This window comes from Periplaneta americana, chromosome 2 (genome assembly GCF_040183065.1).
Source record: "Periplaneta americana isolate PAMFEO1 chromosome 2, P.americana_PAMFEO1_priV1, whole genome shotgun sequence".
Classification (NCBI taxonomy): domain Eukaryota; kingdom Metazoa; phylum Arthropoda; class Insecta; order Blattodea; family Blattidae; genus Periplaneta; species Periplaneta americana.
The window spans coordinates 128293862-128316728 of record NC_091118.1 but is presented as its reverse complement, the minus strand read 5'-3'; the positions used below and the strand labels follow the sequence as shown (position 1 = coordinate 128316728).

Here is a 22867-nt window from a genome sequence, read left to right as displayed (position 1 = left end):
AGCAGTAAAAAATATAAATGACACTCGGGAGGAAATTAAACGCAGAATAAATATGGGAAATGCCTATTATTATTCCGTTGAAAAGCTTTTGTCATCTAGTCTCCTGTCAAAAAAATCTGAAAGTTAGAATTTATGAAACAGTTATATTACCGGTTGATCTGTATGGTCGTGAAACTTGGACTCTAACGTTGAGAGAGGAACAGAGGTTAAGGATGTTTGAGAATAAGGTGCTTGGAAAATATTTGGGGCTAAGAGGGAAGAAGTTACAGGAGAATGGAGAAAGTTGCACAACGCAGAACTGCACGCATTGTATTCTTCAGCTGCCAAAATTAGGGACATTAAATCCACACGTTTGAGAAGGACAGGGCATGCAGCACGTATGGGCGAATCCAGAAATCCATATAGAATGTTAGTTGGAAGGCCGAAGGAAAAAAAGACCTTTACGGAGGCCGAGACGTAGATAGGAAGATAATATAAAAATGAATTTGAGGGAGATGGGATATGATAGTGGAGACTGGATTAATCTTTCTCAGGATAGAGACCAATGGCGGGCTTATGTGAGGGCGGCAATGAAACTCCGGGTTTGTTAAACGCCATTTCTAAATAAGTACTGTTTTTACGACGGGCAAACACAAGTATCCATGTGGGTCGGAATTGGCCCGCGGCCGCCTATTGAGAACCCCTGTATCGGGCATTAGGACGTAGGGCTTATAAGAAAATATATAGTTTTTCTTACACCATATTATTACAATGAAAAAAGTAATCTCAATTTACCCAGTATGACTTGAGACGTTGGAAGCAACATCTGATGCCTTATAATCACGGAATTATATAGGCCTAAAGACAAATGGGTAGGCGGAGCATTATATAGGAGCCGAATTTCTCCCAAGTAATGGAGTTAATTTAATGGATTTACAGCAATGTTCGCATAGAGTGAATTGTTTTAGAACTAACGAATTACGGTTTTTCGTACATTAGATGTGTGTGTATGTATGTATGTATGTATGTATGTATGTATGTATGTATGTATATATGTATGTATGTATGTATGTATGTATGTATGTACTTTTTTGTAGGTTATTTTACGACGCTTTATCAACATCTTAGGTTATTTAGTGTCTGAATGAGATGAAGGTGATAATGCCAGTGAAATAAGTCCGACCAGCTGGACTAGCACCGGAAGTTACCCAGCATTTGCTCATATTGGGTTGTGGGAAAACCCCGGAAAAAACCTCAACCAGGTAACTTGCCCCGACCGGGAATCGAACCCGGGCCACCTGATTTCGCGGCCAGACGCGCTAAACGTTACTCCACAGGTGTGGACATGTATGTATGTATGTATGTATGTACGAAGCATATATGTCTGCATGTGTGCATGTATGATGCATGCTTAAAAGATCGCTTATGGTAAAACGTAAAAAAATGGTAGGAGAAATATTCACTGGATTTCTTCACAAAAATAATTACTGCACAGAAAAGGTTAAATTGACAGAAAATCTTTCGTTACTGTTGTAATAAGCATGTTATATAAAAATATTTCGACTGTCACATGAACATTTACCTAATTGTTTGCTGATGTTTGAATTCCGTTAAAGCGTTTGCAATAATAGAAAAACGAAACAAAAAAATGTACAAGAACTATGTATTCAGTCTCGTTCTCTGCTCCAGCTAGACATCAGACTGAAAAAAAAAAAAACTTTCGTCATATGGTAACCTTAGAAATTAGAACGTACGTCATTTCTTCTCTCCTTCAACTCTCCAAAGGTTACTCTGAATTATTTAAAAATAAACAAGTTAAAAGGCCTCTTCTGATGTTGCACAACAAAGTATTTTATAATTAATTTTCCCATAGGTCATCACATCTATTGAATGATATTTTTGTATCTAGTAGAGCTAGCTCTCCATGTGCAAAACAGCGTTTACAGCCGATTTTCATTTCATTTACCGCTTTATTGCGTATCGCGCGACATCCGAAGATAGATCGTCCAATAGTAGGTAAAAATGAGAAGTCCATGTCCGGTAAGAGTGCTTTGGCGAATCTTTCAATTATAAATGACTAGTTTATATTAACCGATTATATAGCATATATTGTCAGTTGCTTGTATATTTAGGAGGGAAAAGTGGGAGAAAGGACAACATAAAAGGGACTTGCATTATTTCCGTCGGTAAACATATCTTGATCGCCCTATAAGGATTGGGCTGATGCCGCTATGGTATATTGACAGTCGCGAGAACGAGCGCGCAGTTAGCAGTCAGGGGAGAGTATATTGACAGCTGCTCGTATAAGGTCGGCATGGGGTGTACGGTTTATTAATATTAGCTTGTAGGTGCGAGAGCGGGGAGTGCAATAAGGCAAAGTATATTGATAGTTTCAGTTGGTGGATGTGCAATAAGTGAAAATGGATTTGCCAGTGGGGGAATACAGTCAAAGAAAGTATGGTTTTTGTTGCCTATATCACGTAGGAGTGCAGTGATTAGTAGAGTCAGGCTACAGTTGTAAAAAGAGGCAAGGTGAGTGATACCAGATTTGTATATAGGCCTGCTTTGCCGGAAGGATGTTAGAAATGAAGGGATAAACAATTGCAGAGAAAATCCTGTGGTGAAGTAATGACAAAAAAATTAAGCTACATTATATTTACACACACAATACTTCACAACATCCCCCCATATTACAACATTCAATAAAACAATGCAGTCTATACTAGAAACAAGTTTTGAAACTGAATAAAAGAAATCCTGGTTGGAACAAGTTACCTGGTTGAGGCTTTTTTTTCGGAGTTTTTCCTCAACCCATTAAGAGCAAATGCTGGGTAACTTAAAGCGCTAGACCCGGGACTCAGTTCGCTGGCATTATCACTTTCATATCATTCAGACTGTAGATAACCGCAGCACTTGATAAAGCGTCGTAAAATAACCCACTAAAATAAAGAAAACAAAACAAAAGGAACAAAAATATCAATGACATACAATATTGGGGGCATGGAAGGATAATAAAATTGTCAACGAAGAAGGGGAGCGTCTTTGTCCGCTTTGCAAAGAAAAGGATTCTTATAAGCATATTTTATTACTGTGTGTCGAATTGGAACATGTACGGAGAAAATATCTACCACCCTCGATGCTAAGTCAGAGTAGGAGTTCGCTTGCATGTCTTGACCTCATGGGGAATAGAGAATGGGAACAAAAGGCTGGATTGTTCCTCTTGAAGGCGAGAAAGATTACAGCTGCAGCTGTCGAAGTTTGCGACGCGAACTGAGGAAGGGATAATAGTATCCACCCAACTGTACACTTTTAGGTCTTTTAGGTTAGGATATATTATATAATGTGTTTTATTGTGCCATTGCCTTTTTTAATATGTCTGTTCTTTTAGAGAGTAGTTGGATATAATCATAGGTGGGGGGGGTGAAACTTACAAAGGAGGACTTGTTTCGGGTACAAAGTACGTACGGTCAGAAGACCGTTTGGATTGGATTTTAGATAAAATTATGATAATATAAAATTTGTATGTATAATATTACTCAATAAATCCATCTAGCCTATCTATCTACTCATGACTTTTAAGGAACTCGAAAGTTCATTGCTGCCCTGACATAAGCCCGCCATCGGTCCCTAATCTGAGCAAGATTAATCCAGTTTCTACAATCATATCCCACCTTCCTCAAATCCATTTAAATATTATCCTCCCAACTACGTCTCGGTCTCCCCAAAGGTCTTTTACCCTCTGGCCTTCCAACTAGCACTCTACAGTATAATTACGTTCCTGGATTTGTCCATACGTGCTACTTGCCTGCCCATCTCAAAAGTCTGGATTTAATGTTCATAATTATGTTAGGTGAAAAATACAATGCGTGCAGTTCTGCGTTGTCTAAGTATCAAATCTCATAACCTTATTCCTTCGCTATGGTCGTGCCAGAGAATCAGTTCCATTCCGAGGCTTATTTTGGGGTTTCGTAACAAGCTGTGTTTTCTTACGGTGATGGGTTGTTAGCCCTTCGCTCAACCCCCAATCTGGAGGACCAACTCTTATCGGCTGTCCGCGACTGCTTATTCAATATATTCGCAGTTACCCTCCATATCTAGAGGCCGTCTCCTCTATCCGCAACCTGAGGTGCGCCATGCCGTGGTGATAGGGATCCACAATATATGGCGAATTCAGTATTTTTAAATTCATTACAATGAATACCGGTAACAACATAATCATTGGTTTAATGTATCAAACGAAAAACATCTACTCTTATTGTCACTTTAACTTAGTTCCATGGAAAACTTATTTCGATTCCATATAAAATGAGTAGTATATATCGGAAAAGAGGAATATGACAGCTCTCTGCTTTGTTGCATTTGAAGTTACTATCAGAATCCAATAAAATGCCTGTAATATAACACATAGAGATCCAAGATTAATATCTAGAGCATTTTTTACTTAAGAATTTATACTCATTAAGGGTTTGATTTAAATAACTATTAGGCTATATTATAACAATTTATTTGGGTTTCTTCTTTAACTCGATCATTCATTCTCTTCTCTTATATATTATATTACTCTAATAGTTATTAAGTTAATTAATAGCCCATTGTAAATTGTATGCATTAAATAACATAGACCCTATGACTACATCATAATAAAGTACTAATGCATTGCAAACTATTTGCTTTTAGTTACTACAGGAGTAGAAGGGTAGTAGAGTAGGGGATAACTCCTTGGTTTCCGCTCCTTCCTCCGCGCAAGAAAAGCACAAGGAACATCATGCGCTCGAATGCTTATTCATTCTTCTTGCCGTGTAATCCTCATATTATAATTATTACATCCGCAAACCATTCATTTAATAATGCTATTGACATGACACTGAACAATGAAATATTTTGACAGATTTGCAGGAGTAAAACTTCCTCATATAAATCCTCAAGAAGAGTCTACTGCGAGAGTGGATTGCTATTCGTACATCATAATTCAGTTTACTCAATTGAAGGGATCATGCCTAATAAAAAATTCCATTAATTGAGCAAACTGAATTATACTGTACGAATAACACTGTTGAAGTTAGTATCACTAGTACAATGTTAAAATTGAAATATACCGTCTGTACTTATCTAGTTTTTATATAATTGATTATAACATAAACGTTTTCGACACTAATGTGCCATTTTCAAATGTATGAAAATTTGCCTAATTACATATTCAAATAGATGCACATGAACTCTGTGAATGAAACATATAATGTGTACCCTTGATGATCTCATATCACATATAAAACAATCTATATGTAGATAATTAAATAATTAAAATTAAAAACACACACTTATTACTAACATTTAAAATCTGTTTTGATTTTCTGCTGCAATTATCCATCATTTGGTGGAACACTGGGGTTTTCTTGACGTATTATGTAGTCAAATGCAGTTATTCAATTACTTAAAATGTTATAAAATTACACTGAGATACTAACTGTTAAAATATTAAAATCCTTTTTGTTAATTCATTGTTATTGTTCACTTTCACATATTGGAGCACTTTACCATGATCGAATGTGGTGCGTAATATAAGTTACATTGATACCTGGCTATTGTTTTCCTTCGGTTTGCCGTGGTTGGATTATTACATATTCATGGTTGTCATCGTCCGATTGTCAGTCAAGCCTTTACACTGCGAACATAAAATATTGTTGTTACGTATTTGAATATGTTGATGGTTAAATGCATTGAATTGAGCTAGTGACTTACGTACAATGGCTGGACATGTTGCGTGCTCGACGTTGGCCAGGCTACGACTGAGAGTTGTTCGATGCTCACAATGGTTCTTATCTTAATGAACATCTGGCGGAACCGGAAGTAATGTGAATAATTACAATGAATAGGAATAATTACAAAAAAGAATTCAATTATATTCACAACCTTGCAACAGAAAATGGCTATGAAAAACATTTAATTCATAAATTACTGAGAAATAGAAAAGCCAAATTATTTAAGAAAACATACACTACATTGGAACCAGAAAATGCAAAATCTAATAAAAAATGGCAAACCATGACTTATTTCGGAAAAATTTCAAATCAAATTAATAATTTTTTCAGAAAACAAAATATTAACATAGCCTTCAAAACCAATAACAAGCTTCATAACATAATCCCCAATAAAATCAACACCAATGAACCTCTCCTGAATAGTGGTATATACCAATTGCAATGCAAGAACTGCACCAAACAGTATATCGGTCAAACTCGCCGTAATTTCAAAATAAGATACAAAGAACACGCCACAGATTTAAAATTAAATAGAAACAAGTTGAAATATGCTCATCATCTTATTGAAGAAGGCCATGAATTATGTAATATAAAAGATGCACTAAAAATTATTAAAGTCACTAACAGTCCCACAATAGACACGGCAGAACATTATTACATCGCTAAGAGTTTTAATAAAGGGAACCAACTTTTAAACGAGCAAATAGTTAATCCCAAGAACCCATTATTCAATTTATTTAAATTAGTTTCGAAAAATCAGACTACATCATCTCAGCTTATTACATCACATCCCCCCATCCCCACATTACTTCCGGTTCCACCAGATGTTCATTAAGATAAGAACCATTGTGAGCATCGAACGACTCTCAGTCATAGCCTGGCCAACGTCGAGCACGCAATATGTCCAGCCATTGTACGTAAGTCACTAGTTCAATTCAATGCATTTAACCATCAACATATTCAAATACGTAACAACAATATTTTATGTTCGCAGTGTAAAGGCTTGACTGATAATCGGACGATGACAACCATGAATATGTAATAATCCAACCACGGCAAACCGAAGGAAAACAATAGCCAGGTATCAATGTAACTTATATTACGCACCACATTCGATCATGGTAAAGTGCTCCAATATGTGAAAGTGAACAAAAAACAAGGAACCTTGGTGCAATAACAATAAATTAACAAAAAGGATTTTTAATATTTTGACAGTTAGTATCTCAGTGTAATTTTATAACATTTTAAGTAATTGAATAACTGCATTTGACTACATAATACGTCAAGAAAACCCCAGTGTTCCACCAAATGATGGATAATTGCAGCAGAAAATCAAAACAGATTTTAAATGTTAGTAATAAGTGTGTGTTTTTAATTTTAATTATTTAATTATCTACATATAGATTGTTTTATATGTGATATGAGATCATCAAGGGTACACATTATATGTTTCATTCACAGAGTTCATGTGCATCTATTTGAATATGTAATTAGGCAAATTTTCATACATTTGAAAATGGTACATTAGTGCCGAAAACGTTTATGTTATAATCAATTATATAAAAACTAGATAAATACAGACGGTATATTTCAATTTTAACATTGTATTACAACTTGCTTATCGGATAAACCATACAACATGAAATTAGTATCACTAGTTCACAACTAAACGATAACGGATCAAACTTCTCACGCCCTAGAGGTGGAAAGAACAATGGCTACCTACTCTTTTCCCATGTTATGATCACGTGATTGTGTCATTTCTGACTCAGATATGCGCCTTTTCTTTTAAAATTTGTTTGATGTTTATACAGTCTGTCGTCCTCTGTAAACATTGTCGCCACATTTATAGGCGTTATTATTTCAAAGAACTCCACTTACAATAAGATATTTACGCTACAATGAATGACAATACTATATCAGTTACTTTAATGTAAAAAAGAAAACCGAATGTAGACCTATAGGTCAAATACAAGGAATTAAATCTTCCGACAAGCAAAATAGATAATTTTAAGTCCTAACCTACGAATTAGGTCTTTTTAAGTTTTATAAAATTTAAGTACATTACTTGTTCATAAAACGAAAAAGAAAAGTGATATTTCGAGAATAACGAGATAGCAACAGAATAGGTTCGAACCTAAGAATCCGGGCCGTGTTTATAATTATTAACCTCAAGGCATATTACTTTATTTTCAAATTTAGCAATATTAACACTCACGTCTTCTAAAGACTAATTGCTTCTGTGGAAATTCCTTAAAATATAACAAGGGGATTTACTAGCATCGTTAATCCATGGATATAGGGGGACTTCTCAACCCCATGCAGAGTAAATACACTACAGAAATCGGAATGAAAATTAGGAACAATCCTGTATATAATTGTATGTAATAGTAGTTAAATTATCTTAGAAGTTATGTTCGTTCTTATACTAACTAACCGTTCCAGTTTTCTTTCTTCTGCTTAACCTCCTCCTGCTTTAGTACTTACACAGCAATGCCTGTAGGGGAGCGACGACTCTGCGGACCAAAAACAATAGACACTAACTAGTGCCCTGCGATGTTCGAACATGAGAGAGGCAACCAAGATATTAGAAACATCGTCTTACTTCATATGACAAACTAATCGCAAGATCTGTGCTAAAAGCCTTCAGCGATTAAGACATGAAGGAGTGGGTGTGGAGTACTGCGAATATTTTTATAACAAGGTGGAACAAACACGACAAGCCTTCTTCTGCAGAGCGAATATAGGCGAATATCGAACTTCGCCATACTCGATAAAATTGAACCGAACATAGCGCCTGTAATGCACAACTCCAACACTGACATTATGTGGACCTCCGCTACTCTGAGATCAGCAGGGCGTAGAGGACTTCACAGAGATACTCACAAGACAGGACATTAACGAAGGACATCCATCAATGTCCGAGGTGGGATTAGAACTCACGGACCTTCGGACTGCGCCACCTAACGGGAGCCAGTTGTCAATTTATTCTACGTAATACAAAAATACGGGTAATGAAGAAATGCATAAGATGTGATTTCAACTAAATCGTCATTACGTGTTGTTGATTACAAAATAATAAAGTCGTTATTGTTTACTAAATTTTATTATATTTTGTGCCCATTATATCCGGATAAAATTATGTATCGGCACCTTCACTGAACAAAATTGAGCAAAGTGAGTTTCTGTATACAAACAGCAGCTACATCCTAATCAATGTTTTGCTCGAATAAGATATAACCAAATCAACCTACGAGTACACACCTGTGGAGTAACGGTTAGCGCGTCTAGCCGAGAAACCAGGTGGCCCGGGTTCGATTCCCGATCGGGACAAGTTACTTGGTTGAGGTTTTTTCCGGGATTTTCCCTCAACCCAATATGAGCAAATGCCGGGTAAGTTTCGGTGTTGGACCCCGGACTCATTTCACCGGCATTATCACCTTCATCTCATTCAGACGCTATATAACCTAAGATGTTGATAAAGCGTCGTAAAATAACCTACTAAAATAAAAGAAAATCAATCTACGAATATCTTTCCTTAATTTTTTTTGTGCAGATTACAATATTTTCTCTTATTCCGCAAATAGGTATAATGAATTTGGACTAAGGACCTCAGGTGAAGGAGATTGATTGATAGATTGATTTCACGAGGACTGGATCAGGGATGGATCCTTGCACTTAGGCCGTATAGGACTATTGTACGCTCTCTATGCGATAATTGTGGATGGCCCGACGATGAATTCAACGCAGACAGACGGACCATCCTTCCTGGGTCCTGCAGGTAAGGTTCTATCATCTACTGAAAAGCTAGGATCCAGAGCCCGGAGCTATAAGTTCTTAGAATCTGTATCAGCATCGGAAATCCGTACTACTTCAGATATCAATCCAACCTATTTTCAGATTATAGATAAATTGAGGGAAGTGGAGAGTGTTAGTTGAATGAAAGAGGGAAGTGGGAGTATCCCTTGAAAACCCTCAGCTACGTCTGCTTTGCCCACCACAAATTCAACCACACTTGACGGGGATTGAACCCGGGCCGCCTGGATGGAATGCCAGCGTGCTAGAACTGTAGCCACAGACAAGAAGAAGATGGAATATGATTATGACACTCATTGATTTCCACGATACATTTAGCACACCTAAAGATTGAATGTGATAAGCTTATTTAGGCCTAATTTTTCTTTTATCGGCGCTTACGACTATAGATGTTAATAAGACACAATTTCATACAATGGTAATAATGGTGGAATAACGGCGTGAGATTAGAAAGAAAGTCGAATTTTTTTTTAGAATATTCGCTCTACAGCTTTTTACCAACCTGAAATCTCACAGGGATTTCCACTAATCAATTCCGATACTTTTGGCAAGAAGTTGTGAGTCAAAGGATTAACCTCAGGTTCATTTGAAATTAATGCTGAAAGGAGTGAAATTTCTGGCTGAAACCGGAATAAACTACCCTGATTATAAAATAATTTTTTGAGTGACATGTAAGTGGTCAGTACTGCTGTGCTCAAGCATCCTACCCTACTACATGCAGGGAGGAACAAAAATGATTAGACGTTAATGGAGGGGAATGAGAAACAAAAGGACGGGGCACCGAAAAGAGGGTGCATAATAAGAAATAAAAGGAAGCAAGATGGTGGAATGAAGAGAAAAGGAAAAGACAAGGAGAAAGAAAAGAATAAATTTGAGCATTAAGTGCGAGTATGAAATTTTGGTTGGATTCTAAACATGCTTATTATTTTATCTGCAAATAGGTATATTAAAAATAAACACATTCAATGTCATTGTGTTATTAATGAATATAAAAACTGGGAGGAATGTGAAAGACAGAACGAGAGTAAGAAAATAGAAGATATTTAAAGAAAACTACAAACAATTTCATTTCTGAATACGACGATTTACAAAATGTAAGAGTGGTGAATTTTAAACTTTAAATTAAAGAAGTCATTAAGAAAAATTAAAATAGACGTAGGTAATTAACTCTTAGTTTATTAATTTTATTTACTTATTACAATTGCTTAGAAATTATTTGAATTGTAATTACTTATTGTATCATATATCTTGTTTTAATTACTTAAATATCTATGTTGGTTTCTTTCTCCTATCTCTATTTCAATACTGAAGCCCCGAACATGTTGCTCATAAGGGATTGACTTTATTTACTCAATTTTTATGTTTTAATATTTATTATTTTCGGTATATTTAATCTGTATACTACTATTTTCAGTATACTACTATTTTGTTTTTAATTAGTATTATTTAAACTGTAAATTTTATTCATGCTCTGTTGAATATGTTATAATATATAAAATAGTTTATTTGCAATGATTTGCAAAATATAGGCCTAAGTACTCAAAATTTGTAAAATGTGTATGTAAAATAAAACAACAAATAAATGAACGAATGAATAAATAAATTAATCAACGAATAAATAAATGAAACGATGAATAAATAAATGAATAAAGAAATACATTTTTACGTGTTTTTTAAATAATTTGCACCCTTATCTCAACAAATGTGATATTTTTTATATTTTTATTTACTGAAAATAAAATTTGAAAGACAGAAACAAATTAAATCAGCTTCTGTGTATCCATAAAATTTAATGAACTCCAGTTTACAAAAAGTAATTATTTTTATATTCCCAATAAGTAAGATATAGGTCACTCGATATCTAGTGGAAACAAATGAACACGTGTGCTGAAGCTCAAAGTAAGAACCTTATGGTGGGAGTAAGTGAACTAGCTAGCTGGAAGTGGAAGCACAGCACAGTCCACTTTTTTTCCTCCTTACGCGCAAGTAGATTTCACGAGATAACGAATGACCTATGTCTGCTTTCATTAATAAAATCATAAATTGGAAATATTCAAGTTTCACACTAAAAAATTCATTCAATATAAATATGAGACATATCTAACAAAGAATACAATGAATATATTTCAAGTATTTCACTCGCTTGTAAACACAATAACTAATGCATAAAACACACAGATGCATAAAAACACGCAGAAACATTAATTTTTTTGCTGTGATCAGAGCATTCATGACACCTGATTTATTTTTATTCGATTAGTTTTTCATATGAAATAAGACGAAGTTTATAATGCCTTGGTTGCCTCTCTCATGTTGGAACACTGCAGAACACTGCTGGGCACTAATACCTCAATTGAGGTACTGCATATTCCCCCTTAACTCCCCACTCCACCTTCAACGGCTGAGGCGAGTACCAGGAAAGTAAACATTGCTCAGTAACGAAATGTGTAAGGCTTTTACGAAATTCGGCTCTCACTGGTCGCCTGAAATCCATCACTGATACACAGTGACTACTGTTTGTTTATAAGGCAGTGTAAGCGAAAAAGACATGGGCGGGGGTTTTACAGTTATAGTGTTATTATTGAGCACAATATTATTTAGAAGAAATAGAATACTGAATACGCCAATGATTTGAACCCACAAAAGAAGCTCGGCACAGCGTTATAATGAACCTTAATCGTTAAACATAAGTCAATATTATAAAAACCAAAAATAAAATTAAAATTTTGATAATATTCACAGCATTACGTTTTGTAAGAGAAACAAAAGAAACAAGACCCTGAACAAAGCTTCAGACATCATATAGTGTGGAAACAGCATCCAATGTCTACTCAGGTGCAATGTTCTTCCATATGTCGCACCATTAGCATGGTTTCCTTCGGAAGGGAACCAAAATTTTATTGAGCTTACGCTATCGTAGATTCACAGTACGGAAAAGTACTTTCCCACATACGCAGTCCATGTGTTATTGCAGAAGTAACTCTTCTTCGAATCATAGAGAAAAATCTTGTTTCAGAATTCTTTTGGTGGTTCTGAAGATTTCTACAAGATCGTTAAGACTTGTAGAATTAACGGAAATGTGTTAAAAATTTTAAACACAGTACAGGGAGTACAAAATGCCATAAAGTTGACTTAAAAGCGCATTTCCCATTCCAAATACCAAAGAGTTACTCTCGAAGAAAATCGCACACTTACAATGCTTATTCCTGACGGTATTTCTAGCAAAAGAAAAATGACATAAACATTGTCCCGATTTCGAATAGTTACGGCATTATTCCAGTTCAAGAACAACATCAACGTAACCTAAATTCGTAGCTTTAGTATTTATTTGTCTTTTATGCTTATTTAGCTCGATCAGAAATATGTTCATCTAGGCCTACTAACTGGCCAAAGGTTTTTTAGGATAATTAAGTAGCACGATTCATACGCATGGTGCCTGAGTTTACTGAAGCAAGAAGTGAAGTTTTGCGTGGAGAGAACAAACTTCGTGAAAGTAAAACGTATTAGTAATGACTAATGAATCATAAATCATTATTTTATGTTGCGTTAAATAAGGCAAAGCTATCACCTTTATTCGCCATGATGCGCTGAGGGTCATGGAGATAGAGCTCCATGCTTGATCGACTTTTGCTTCTGGGAAAGACCCAGTACTCAATTTAGCAGGTGGCTGAGTGAACTTCAGCGCCGTTCTTGAAGTTTTGGCAACGAAAAAGTCGCGGAGTCACTACCAGGAGTTGAACCTCGGATTTCTATTCCGTAGTAAGTTGCAATTCCCGGCCGCCTTCCGAGACTAAAATATGCAAATATGTTACGCAATTTCAGAAATTGATTCCTAAATTCTGTGTTGTAAAAGCATGCATTCAGTACTGAATCAAAATTTTAAATGGTGAGGTTAGGAATTTTCGTTTTTTGTTTTCCACATTTCATAAAATTAACACTTCTTAAAACTCAAGTCGCTACAGCATCGTTATATTAACAAAGGAGTCGATGTTCATTATTAAACTCTTTCATCGAAATAAAATCATTGATGTGCTCTGGGATAGCAAGACGAATTGACTCATGCTCCACTACGCCCTAGGACATTTGTTCGCATCCCGCTTGAGCTGATTATCCGATTGGAGCATTTTTCGACGTTTTTCCCAACCGTAAAGAAGAACGTCTGATAATCACATCAGGAAGTCCTTCGATGTTAGATACCCGCGAAGTTGATATAATGTAACTGATTAAAAAATTCAAAATAAGATATCAGGAATAAGCTTAGTTCATTACTCTCCGTGCATTACTCTATATATTAAAAGAATAATTATCCTAATTTCAGAAAAGTTACTTTTGGTCACCCTGTGCGTGTACAGTACGCGAGATGCGTGCGACTCTATCAACCGAGGGATTCGCAACTTCCATCTCCCCTACACTGCTGCCTTTAAGCAGTTAAGACAGTTTCAACAATGAAAACGCTGCCTCTCTAAACCTCTTGCTTAAGTATGAAGATAGTAAAACGCTACAACTCCGAAGGAAGGTACGGAAAACCCTTCAGGGGCTGGGCTCATAATATTGCAAGATAATCGAGCAATTAAACCGGCTATTAAAGGAGAGATCAGAGTCGTTTCATTAGATAATAGTTGCCTTTAACTTGCACCCATTGTAATAACTATACGAACTACGGAAGTCAGTACTTACTTGTTAAAAGCAGGGTCAGGGCGAGGCAGATTAACTCCATAGTCCAATGCGAAAGCATCATTGTTGTGTGGGCAATCTTGTGATCCAAATGCTTGACATTGACAGCTTTAATCTCACTGTTCTGCTTCAGTTTTTTTTAAATCCCAAAACACTTAATAATAATCAACACACAAAACACACAAACACAAAAACTTTAAACATAGAAACTTCTCTTTATCTATTCGTTACTAAAGACAAATATTATGACGGAATGAGACGCCCATTTGTTTCAAGATTTTTTAAAACACGCCATTTTCAAAACGTGTTTTTAAGAAAATCTAGGAAGGAAATTTCAAGCGTAAGTTAATGTCTACTGTTAGTAACACAACTGTTCGTTTCAATCTTATAACCTCACTTGTCTTTTCAATAATGTAAGTTAAAAGTAAAACAAATGATCATGTCTTTTTTCTTCTGCGGGGCGTTTCCCGTTCAAAGAGTTTATTTTATGAATCGGAACTATATATTTTCAATAACACTGAGTTGGATACTTTAAAACGGTGGGGCGTTTCAACGTCTTATTCCATTGGCATAAGTTACGCTGAGTTTTCTGTCTCTCTCTCCTTATGTCACTTGCTTTGTTATCGCGGACAAGAGACAACTGAACATCAACACGGGCCACGCTCGCTCGCCTCAACGGGAGATTCGTTGTCCAGGCGTGCGCAATCCGCATCATCTGTACGCCCGCGTCTCTTACCCTCCACCCCTATTGAATTGGGCAGCACCCACATCTCAGCTATCGTCATATTTGCTTGCAAGGAACCACAACACTTCCAAACAAACTAAAGTCCTGCTTAATGCAGCCAAGTTTAATTAATATTCATTTCATAATTGAAGGGTAAAGGGGAAAATCAACATAACTTAGTCCAAAAAATGTGAATATGAGATAATGATAGCACTGCAAGCTTCTCAGTCAGCTGTTTCAGCTTGATAGATCAAGTCACTGTATGGGAAAACCCAACACTGTCCAGGTTATAAAGCGACAAAGAAAATGCGTACAGGAGAAAAACAAACACACTCCATTCCCCACGTACAATCCAGCAGAGTCCATTCAAAATAATTATTAGTTCCTTCTGATGATAATTCATCACAAAACATTTAAATCATGGGGCAGTAAGTTCAATTTAATTACTTTAAATCTAAATTGAGCTTCTTAAAATATCATTAATTTAGATCTTTTGTTTTACACTCAAAATATACCAACACCAAATGTTTCATTTATCTAGCTACTAACATTATAATAATATATTTTACTTACAAATGGCTTTTAAGAAACCCTAAGTTCATTGCCGACCTCACATAAGTCCGCCATCGGTCCATATACTAAACGAGATTAATCCAGTCTCTACAATCATATCCCACCTTCATCAAATTCATTTTTATATTATCCTCCCATCTACGTCTCGGCCTCCTCTAAGGTCCCTCCTTCCGGCCTCCCAACAGACATTCTATATGCATTTCTGGATTAGCCCATACTGCAACATGCCCTACCCATTTCAAAAGTCTGGATGTAATATTCCTAATAATAATAATAATAATAATAATAATAATAATAATAATAATATATTTTACCATTGTTGTAACAGAAGTTTAGTTTTTGAGAATGAATGGCTAGGCTTACATTGAGAAAGTTGAAAATGGTATAACTCAGTATACCTGGCTATTCTGTGAGAACAGGACGTTGTTTCCCCCCCCCCCCATTTTTGTGTTTTAACGTTTAATATGTCAGGTATTTTCAATGATTCATCTCGTTTTGTGAGTGAATCGAATCCCGAGAGTGACGAAAAGCCGCGGGCCGGTTCAGAAAAATCGGCGAAGAAGCGGAAGTTAGTATGAAGAATGATGGATGCGTCGAAAAAGCTAACGGACAGTAGGTCACCTAGGGCCGTATTCGTAGACATTTTTATTTCGGGCTTCCGGTGGATGACCAGCGTTTTTCGTATTCATAAACCAGTGTTAGCGATAGGATATGATTTGAATTTTGTACAAGTAACCAGTTGATAGCCGGGACTAGCTTAGTACGCACGTAGCGCATGCTTCGAAATGTCTATGAATACGGCTCCTAAAGACTGGTGAGGACTCACTGTAAAAGGGTCCAGTGTTTTAAGAATGTAACTTTAGAAGAAACAAACATTTTAGTAAATCAAATTCAGTGATATTGTTCGTGAGGAAGGTAGGGACGCCAACAAGTTTTTTAACTGACTGGATTCCTGTAAAGTCTGTAAGCAGGGGACGGCTTCGGCAAAATTACGTACTTAATTAATAAGAACAGGCAGCGAAACTTGTTGCCTGATGAAAAGGTTTACTGTTACTTTACTATAGATGGGTTTATATTGTTCGTAAATTTAAATGAATTATTCCATCCAGCAAATATTGTACAGAAAAATGTTGATAACGTTAATGCACTCACAGAAAGAGTTAAACAATGAGTTACTTCAAGGATATAAGAAGTACTGATTGCAGTGTAGCATTTGTTACTTTGAAAGATATAGTTTTGTAACAATCATCCAACACTTCCAATGTTAAAGCTGACGCAACTGAGGCATTACGAACTCTCATGTTGAATTACCCTGAATTTACATCTGCTATGATGAAATGTGTCTGTGTTCCTTGTGCATCTGTTGACGCAGAAAGGTTTTTCTCATGTAAAATACATAAATGTTAGTGACCGTAGGCACAGAATGAAAGAAAATAATATTGTCACTTCTGCTATGCTTTCATTCCACAAATAGAAACAGCAGATGTTACATAATGGAAATAATGTTTTTATTTCATTTTTATAAATTTTAATATGTAGATTAAATTGTTGTATGAAATCTTTTTTATCATTATTTTGACATCTAATACGTAACATAGGGTTATTTTTTCACGTAAAATTCGCTTTCCAATTTATACGAAATTATTGCGATTATCTTACAACTAATTAACGATAAAACGCGAAGCGCACGCGCGCGCGCGTGTGTGTGTGTGCGTGCGTGTGCGTGTGTACGTACATACGTATTCACACTGCAAATTGGTAAATACCCGGTGGCATTGGTAACTAATTACACTCAATTATGACAATTAATATTAAACACAATTAATAAAAAATACAATCATTAATATTAGTAACACTACTACTAATAATAATTAATAATAATATTAATAATAATAATAATAATAATAATAATAATAATAACAAGGTGCATTCTAAATTAAATGAAGCGCAATCACTTAAAATAACATTTAAAGTAAATCTAATTTGTATCTTAACCCTAAGTTCGAACTAAAACCCACGAGTAAGATATGTTCACACATGCACAAGTATCTTTCAGCACTACACTCATTTCGCTGTCAACTCGGGCTGTTCTCCCTGTAGCATTGTGGTGTGGGGTGTTCTTCTGCATTAATAGAAACTCGCCTATTGTTTCTGCCTCTAAAATAGCATGATAACCGCCAAACCATCGAGGATGACTACATTGGCACCAACATGCATTCAGTGACTCACAGTGAAAATTATTCACAAAGAATTTTAATGCAAATTTATTTAAATATTTTTAAAAAATGTTTATGTAATCGTATGATCTTTATAACTTCCTTACCATCGTTTGTGTACATTTTACATAAATACACAGTGAACCGTAAGTAAGCCTAATGTCATTAATTTCAGGAGGTTAATCTTTGAGATATTTCAAACGAAAAAGTTTAATACAATTTTGCTCGTTTTTACTTCCTTTTCAAGATATATATTACATGAAACATTTCATAGCGTGTCTTGGGAAAAGTCATTGATTTAAATCCAAATATGCGCAGATAGTTTAAGAAAGCAATGCATTAGGATAATAAATGATTTGAAAGAATATTAGTTTTGTCTTTTAAATGTGCAGAAATTAGAACCAAACGAATGTAACTTTTCGTTCTGCAAAGGAATTTTACAATGTAATGCACTGTAACAACGCTGTAAAGGTCATTTTATTGCCTGGAGAGAGGCAGCTACGACATGAAGTAATTCAGTTTCCGTTCTCTAACACAGTTCAAACACAACATTTAAACGGTATATCATCTGTATTTTTTTTTACGACCAGTGACCATTTTATTTCTGTAAAAGCAATTTTTAGGTGAAGAAGATGGAGAAAGACAACTTTTTATCTTATAAGAACTTGAAACATAAATTTAAGCCAAGAAATTGAAACATATAAAAATGTAAAATTATATGAATAGCATAGACCTATTAAATTCTTCACATTCCTTTAATTCTTTAAAAAAATAAAGAAAATAAATTTTTTTAGTTTCTAAAAAATATCACATACCCTGGATTTGTGATGTCCCTGCTATTTCCTGCAATTCACTGTAACGTATTGCTGCCGTGAAATGTACATCGAGCACTGGACATGTGGGATTTCTGCACCACATGAAAGGCTATGTATGAATATTACAATCACATCAAAAACTAAATTTGAAAAAAAAAGTGACTTTTTGGGTTTCTACAATTCTCGATACAATTATTCGGTTCTATTTTCCAAACATTGTGTTCTATGTGATCACAACAACGTCTTGGCCGAAAATGTTACGAAATATCTATTATCAAAATTTAATATTTACAAAATTATGTTTCCTACATTATAGAACAATGTGAATTGCAAATTTAGTTTCTTTTAGACTTATTATATAATACGAGTATTATAAAAACTTCGTCATTTCGCTGGTAAATAAAGGATTTTGTGTTTCCTTTTACGCTCCTCTTCTGTTCAAGTAAAATGATGTTTCCTGGGAGTGAATAATAAATGAGAATCTAATTATACACGACTGTTAATTAAGTTATTACATCATCACTTTTCTTTGTTTAGAATTTTATTCACAACACAAACAAAAACCTGCGACGTATGCAGTGAAATAAAATTAGCATTGTTTCATTTTGACAGAGTTAAAAATTAATTTTCTCTTGTAAGAAATAAAATAACGTAGAAGTACACATTGTGCACTCTGTTAATACCTACTAACAACAAAGCTAACAATCCACATTGTAAAAAAAAAAAAAAGAGCACCGGTAACAGTTCGTTGTGACCTTTATATCTACACATAAGACGCAGTCTCAATCCCGAACATTACTCGAAATGAGGACAAGTTTCTTTCAAATTTTTTGATATACCAGTAACCTGTACACTGTATTCCATTAATGCCGTCTTGTTTCTTAGTCTTACCTTATTGACAAGGAACACTGCATCTTCTATCTCAACCCCTAATGTGCACGTACGGCTTGACTCACCAACATTTTGTATTCCGGTGTTCAATGGTGTTTATGCTAAAGTAAAAGCTACACAATTAGAACTGGTTTACGATGTAGTGTATATTAACTTTTCAGAGATGCAGCGACATGCCACTGCTTATTGGAATGGCTATCACTACTCATAGAATCTGTGTGCCTGTTGTATACAACTTACTAGCATAGCAGTGAGAGACGGATGAAGTACTGGCTGTGAATAAACTGCGAAACGTGACGACATTAATGTAATAGATTGTACCAGCTTCTTCACATTTAGCTTCTATAAGATCTTACCAGCGTTAGCTACTAAGTACTACTAGGCTATCTCTGTGGATGCGACTAAACGTACTGATCTTTCATTATATCTCTGCCTCTGTGCAACGTCACAGTTTGCGGTGAGGAGAAAGAGAGATAGCAAAAGGTTGCACTAATCTGTAAGAAAAAGTGTGTCTAAACTCTCACCTTGTGCTCAGGAAAGAAGTAATCAGAGTACTGAATGAAAGCATCCAGATATCTTTTGTTTTGTTTTTTAGTACTCTGAGGCCCAAGATCAAGATATGCCACTTGAAACTCAAAGTCAGTCGCCGGCAGAGATATAATGCAACATCTGTATTATTAGAAAACGATCCCATATTATTGTTTGGAATTGCCAGACATAATGGTCCCAACAGAATCGATAACTCTGCAGGACTTACTATATTGCTCTGAAGTTGGAATCTGTGTGAAGTTTCGAAACATTTATTTCGTGAAGTTACAGCACATGGTGGAATATCCAAAAGATAAATCTTAATTTCAACAATGGGAATGGAAACCTGGTCTGATGTATTTTCTATCTAGAAACTATGACGCTTGAATAACGGCAGAAAACCTGTATACACATTCACACAGTGTCAACATTCTTACAAAGAGCTGAGAGTGACTTTTCCAAAATTATGGATATGAGACAGTTTCGTTATAATCCATTCAGCCCTTACCTAAGAATCTGTCACTCCACCTCGTCGTTAACTTCATAACATTTATAGAGAAGTAATACAAACCTCGTTAAAGGGAAACGCATCTTGTTTCACGGGACGACTGAGAGCTGCATCGGATGTCCTCACAGCTGCTACTTAAACTAAGCATCCTCCTCTTTAATGCGGATTTCGCCCATTACAGCTGAACCACTTTGGCAGGTGTGAACCCATCTGGATTGATTCATAGGAAGGAACGGGCGGAAATAGTATACCATAGAGCGGAAAAGTAGATCACGGTATTTCGAGTAATGAAATGAAAGAATTTCAACAGTGAAATTTCTATCTGTGATACGTGTAACAGCTGGCAGAGGTATAGATCGTAACTGTGTGACACGATATCTGGTGGCATCTCCGACTGAGGAAATGTAGCAATGCACCATATTTCAGTCATAGTGAGAAACGTTTATTCTGAGGATTTGTGCTTATATCTCAGTTACGACCTCACAGCAACTTACTTGTATACAGAGTAAACCGTAAGTAATGTTATTAATTTCAGGGGGTTATTCTATGAGATTTTTCATACAAAAATGTTTAATACAATTTTCCTCGTTTTTTTTTTATTTTTAGAGAAAAAATTGTTTTATATGAAACATTTCATAGCGTGACTTGGGAAAGCCTTTGATTCAGTTCCCAATACGCTCACTCAATTTAAGAGATCCGTTTACTATGACTATATCGTTTATATGACTTCATCACATTTTCGACCAATGAAGTTAAATGGCATTTTGAATTCCAACCAATCACGTCATACATCGCGATAATTTTTGCAGCTACATTTATCGCTATAAATTTATCGCATGGTCGTTCTTTTGTTTAGTCAGTGTCGCCAACTATTTCCCCGTAAATCGATGAGCATGAATTCATTAAGATGCATATACACGGTTAAACTTTTCTTTCAACTTTACGCATTTAAGCATTAAATGCAAGTTTGATATTTAATATTAATTAATATATTTACGCAATAAAGACGACATTCAAAACGGTGCACCATGTAGACATAAAATCTTCATGCATCTTAATTGAGCGTACGTTTAAACTTGATTATTTCAATATTCGTCCCAGATGCATGCATATGCGCATGGCAATTTGAACTGTGTAGATGCAGTCCCGTTACACACTACAGCGAGATGCATTTGTCGAGCTATGGAAAATGCTTTCCTGTAACACGGAGTAACGGTCGAAATAGGGCATAGTTGACATTGATCCCGTTCACACAGAGAACCTAACCTAATTGTAGCCTATAAAATTTGAATTACATGAATGAAATTAAACAATAATAGAAAGTCAGATGTTCAAATTTATGTAACATCAGCGCATATCAAATCCGAAGACCTTGTATAGTATTATATACATCTTTGATCAAACTACCTTCCTTATGGCGTAATAAAATTCGTGTTTTAATTATCTAAACAGAGATGGCTCCACTGTGTAGCAACATATGTCTCGTTATAGTGTCAATACATAAGAATTGCTAGCTGTCTCCATAGGTATTACATAGTTCATAGTTCTCGGTGTAGTGTATAATGTAACGATGAAGTACTAACTAAAGTGCGAAAGCCTACTTTCACATCTACAACTTCATCTTCTAATTCCATACCCATAGTAGGCTATCAAAAGAAAATTACACTCCTCCAGTCAGATTTGATAAATATTTAAATTAAATTATGATTTCAGCAGATAATATTTCTGTTATAATAATAAGAGAAAAGCGCAGTACATGTAATTAACATTGTTAAACCTGTATTTCGCTTTTCGCAATTAACATTACTGAATAACATCAAATTTCTTTATTGCGGTAATCGATATTCATCTATTTCAACTTCACAATGTCTGAATAGGTCAAGTATTCGTAAATGTACTGTGAGCGAATTTTAGGGATATATTATTTACATTTTTATTTTATTCACGAAATAGTCCTAATAAATATCACTCGAGATCCAAGATCAGTATAGATAATAAAATGATTGAAATGATTTTTAGGTTTGTCCTTTAAATATGCAGAAATTTCATTTAAACAAATGTAACTTTTCGTTCTGAAAAGGAATTTTATAATGTTACATTTGTTCAGATTAAATTCCTGCATATTTAAAGACAAAACTAAAATTCTTTCAAAAATTTGTTATCATAATACAGGGTTCTCTTAAATTGAATTAGCATATTGGGAATTCAATCAATGGCTTTCCCAGAACACGCTATGAAATATTTCATATAAAACCATTTTTATCTCGAAAAGAAAGCAAAAACGAGAAGAACTGTATTAAACCTTTTTGTTTTAAATATCTCAAGGAATAACCCCCAGAAATTAATAACATTAGCAGAAGAGGATTCGATACTAAACGATATGC

At 35.2% G+C, this 22867-nt stretch overlaps 1 protein-coding gene across 1 annotated transcript in view; it reads right to left on the bottom strand.

Moving 5' to 3' along the window:
- LOC138694565 (uncharacterized) overlaps window positions 1-14890 on the bottom strand; it is a 402311-nt gene extending 387421 nt beyond the window's left edge. Inside the window, exon 1 of the mRNA XM_069818424.1 lies at window positions 14232-14890. Within this exon, the coding sequence (XP_069674525.1) occupies window positions 14232-14292 (61 nt within the window). The 5' untranslated portion in view covers window positions 14293-14890. The remainder of the gene's footprint in view (window positions 1-14231) is intronic.
- Between the last annotated feature and the right edge of the window lie 7977 nt (window positions 14891-22867).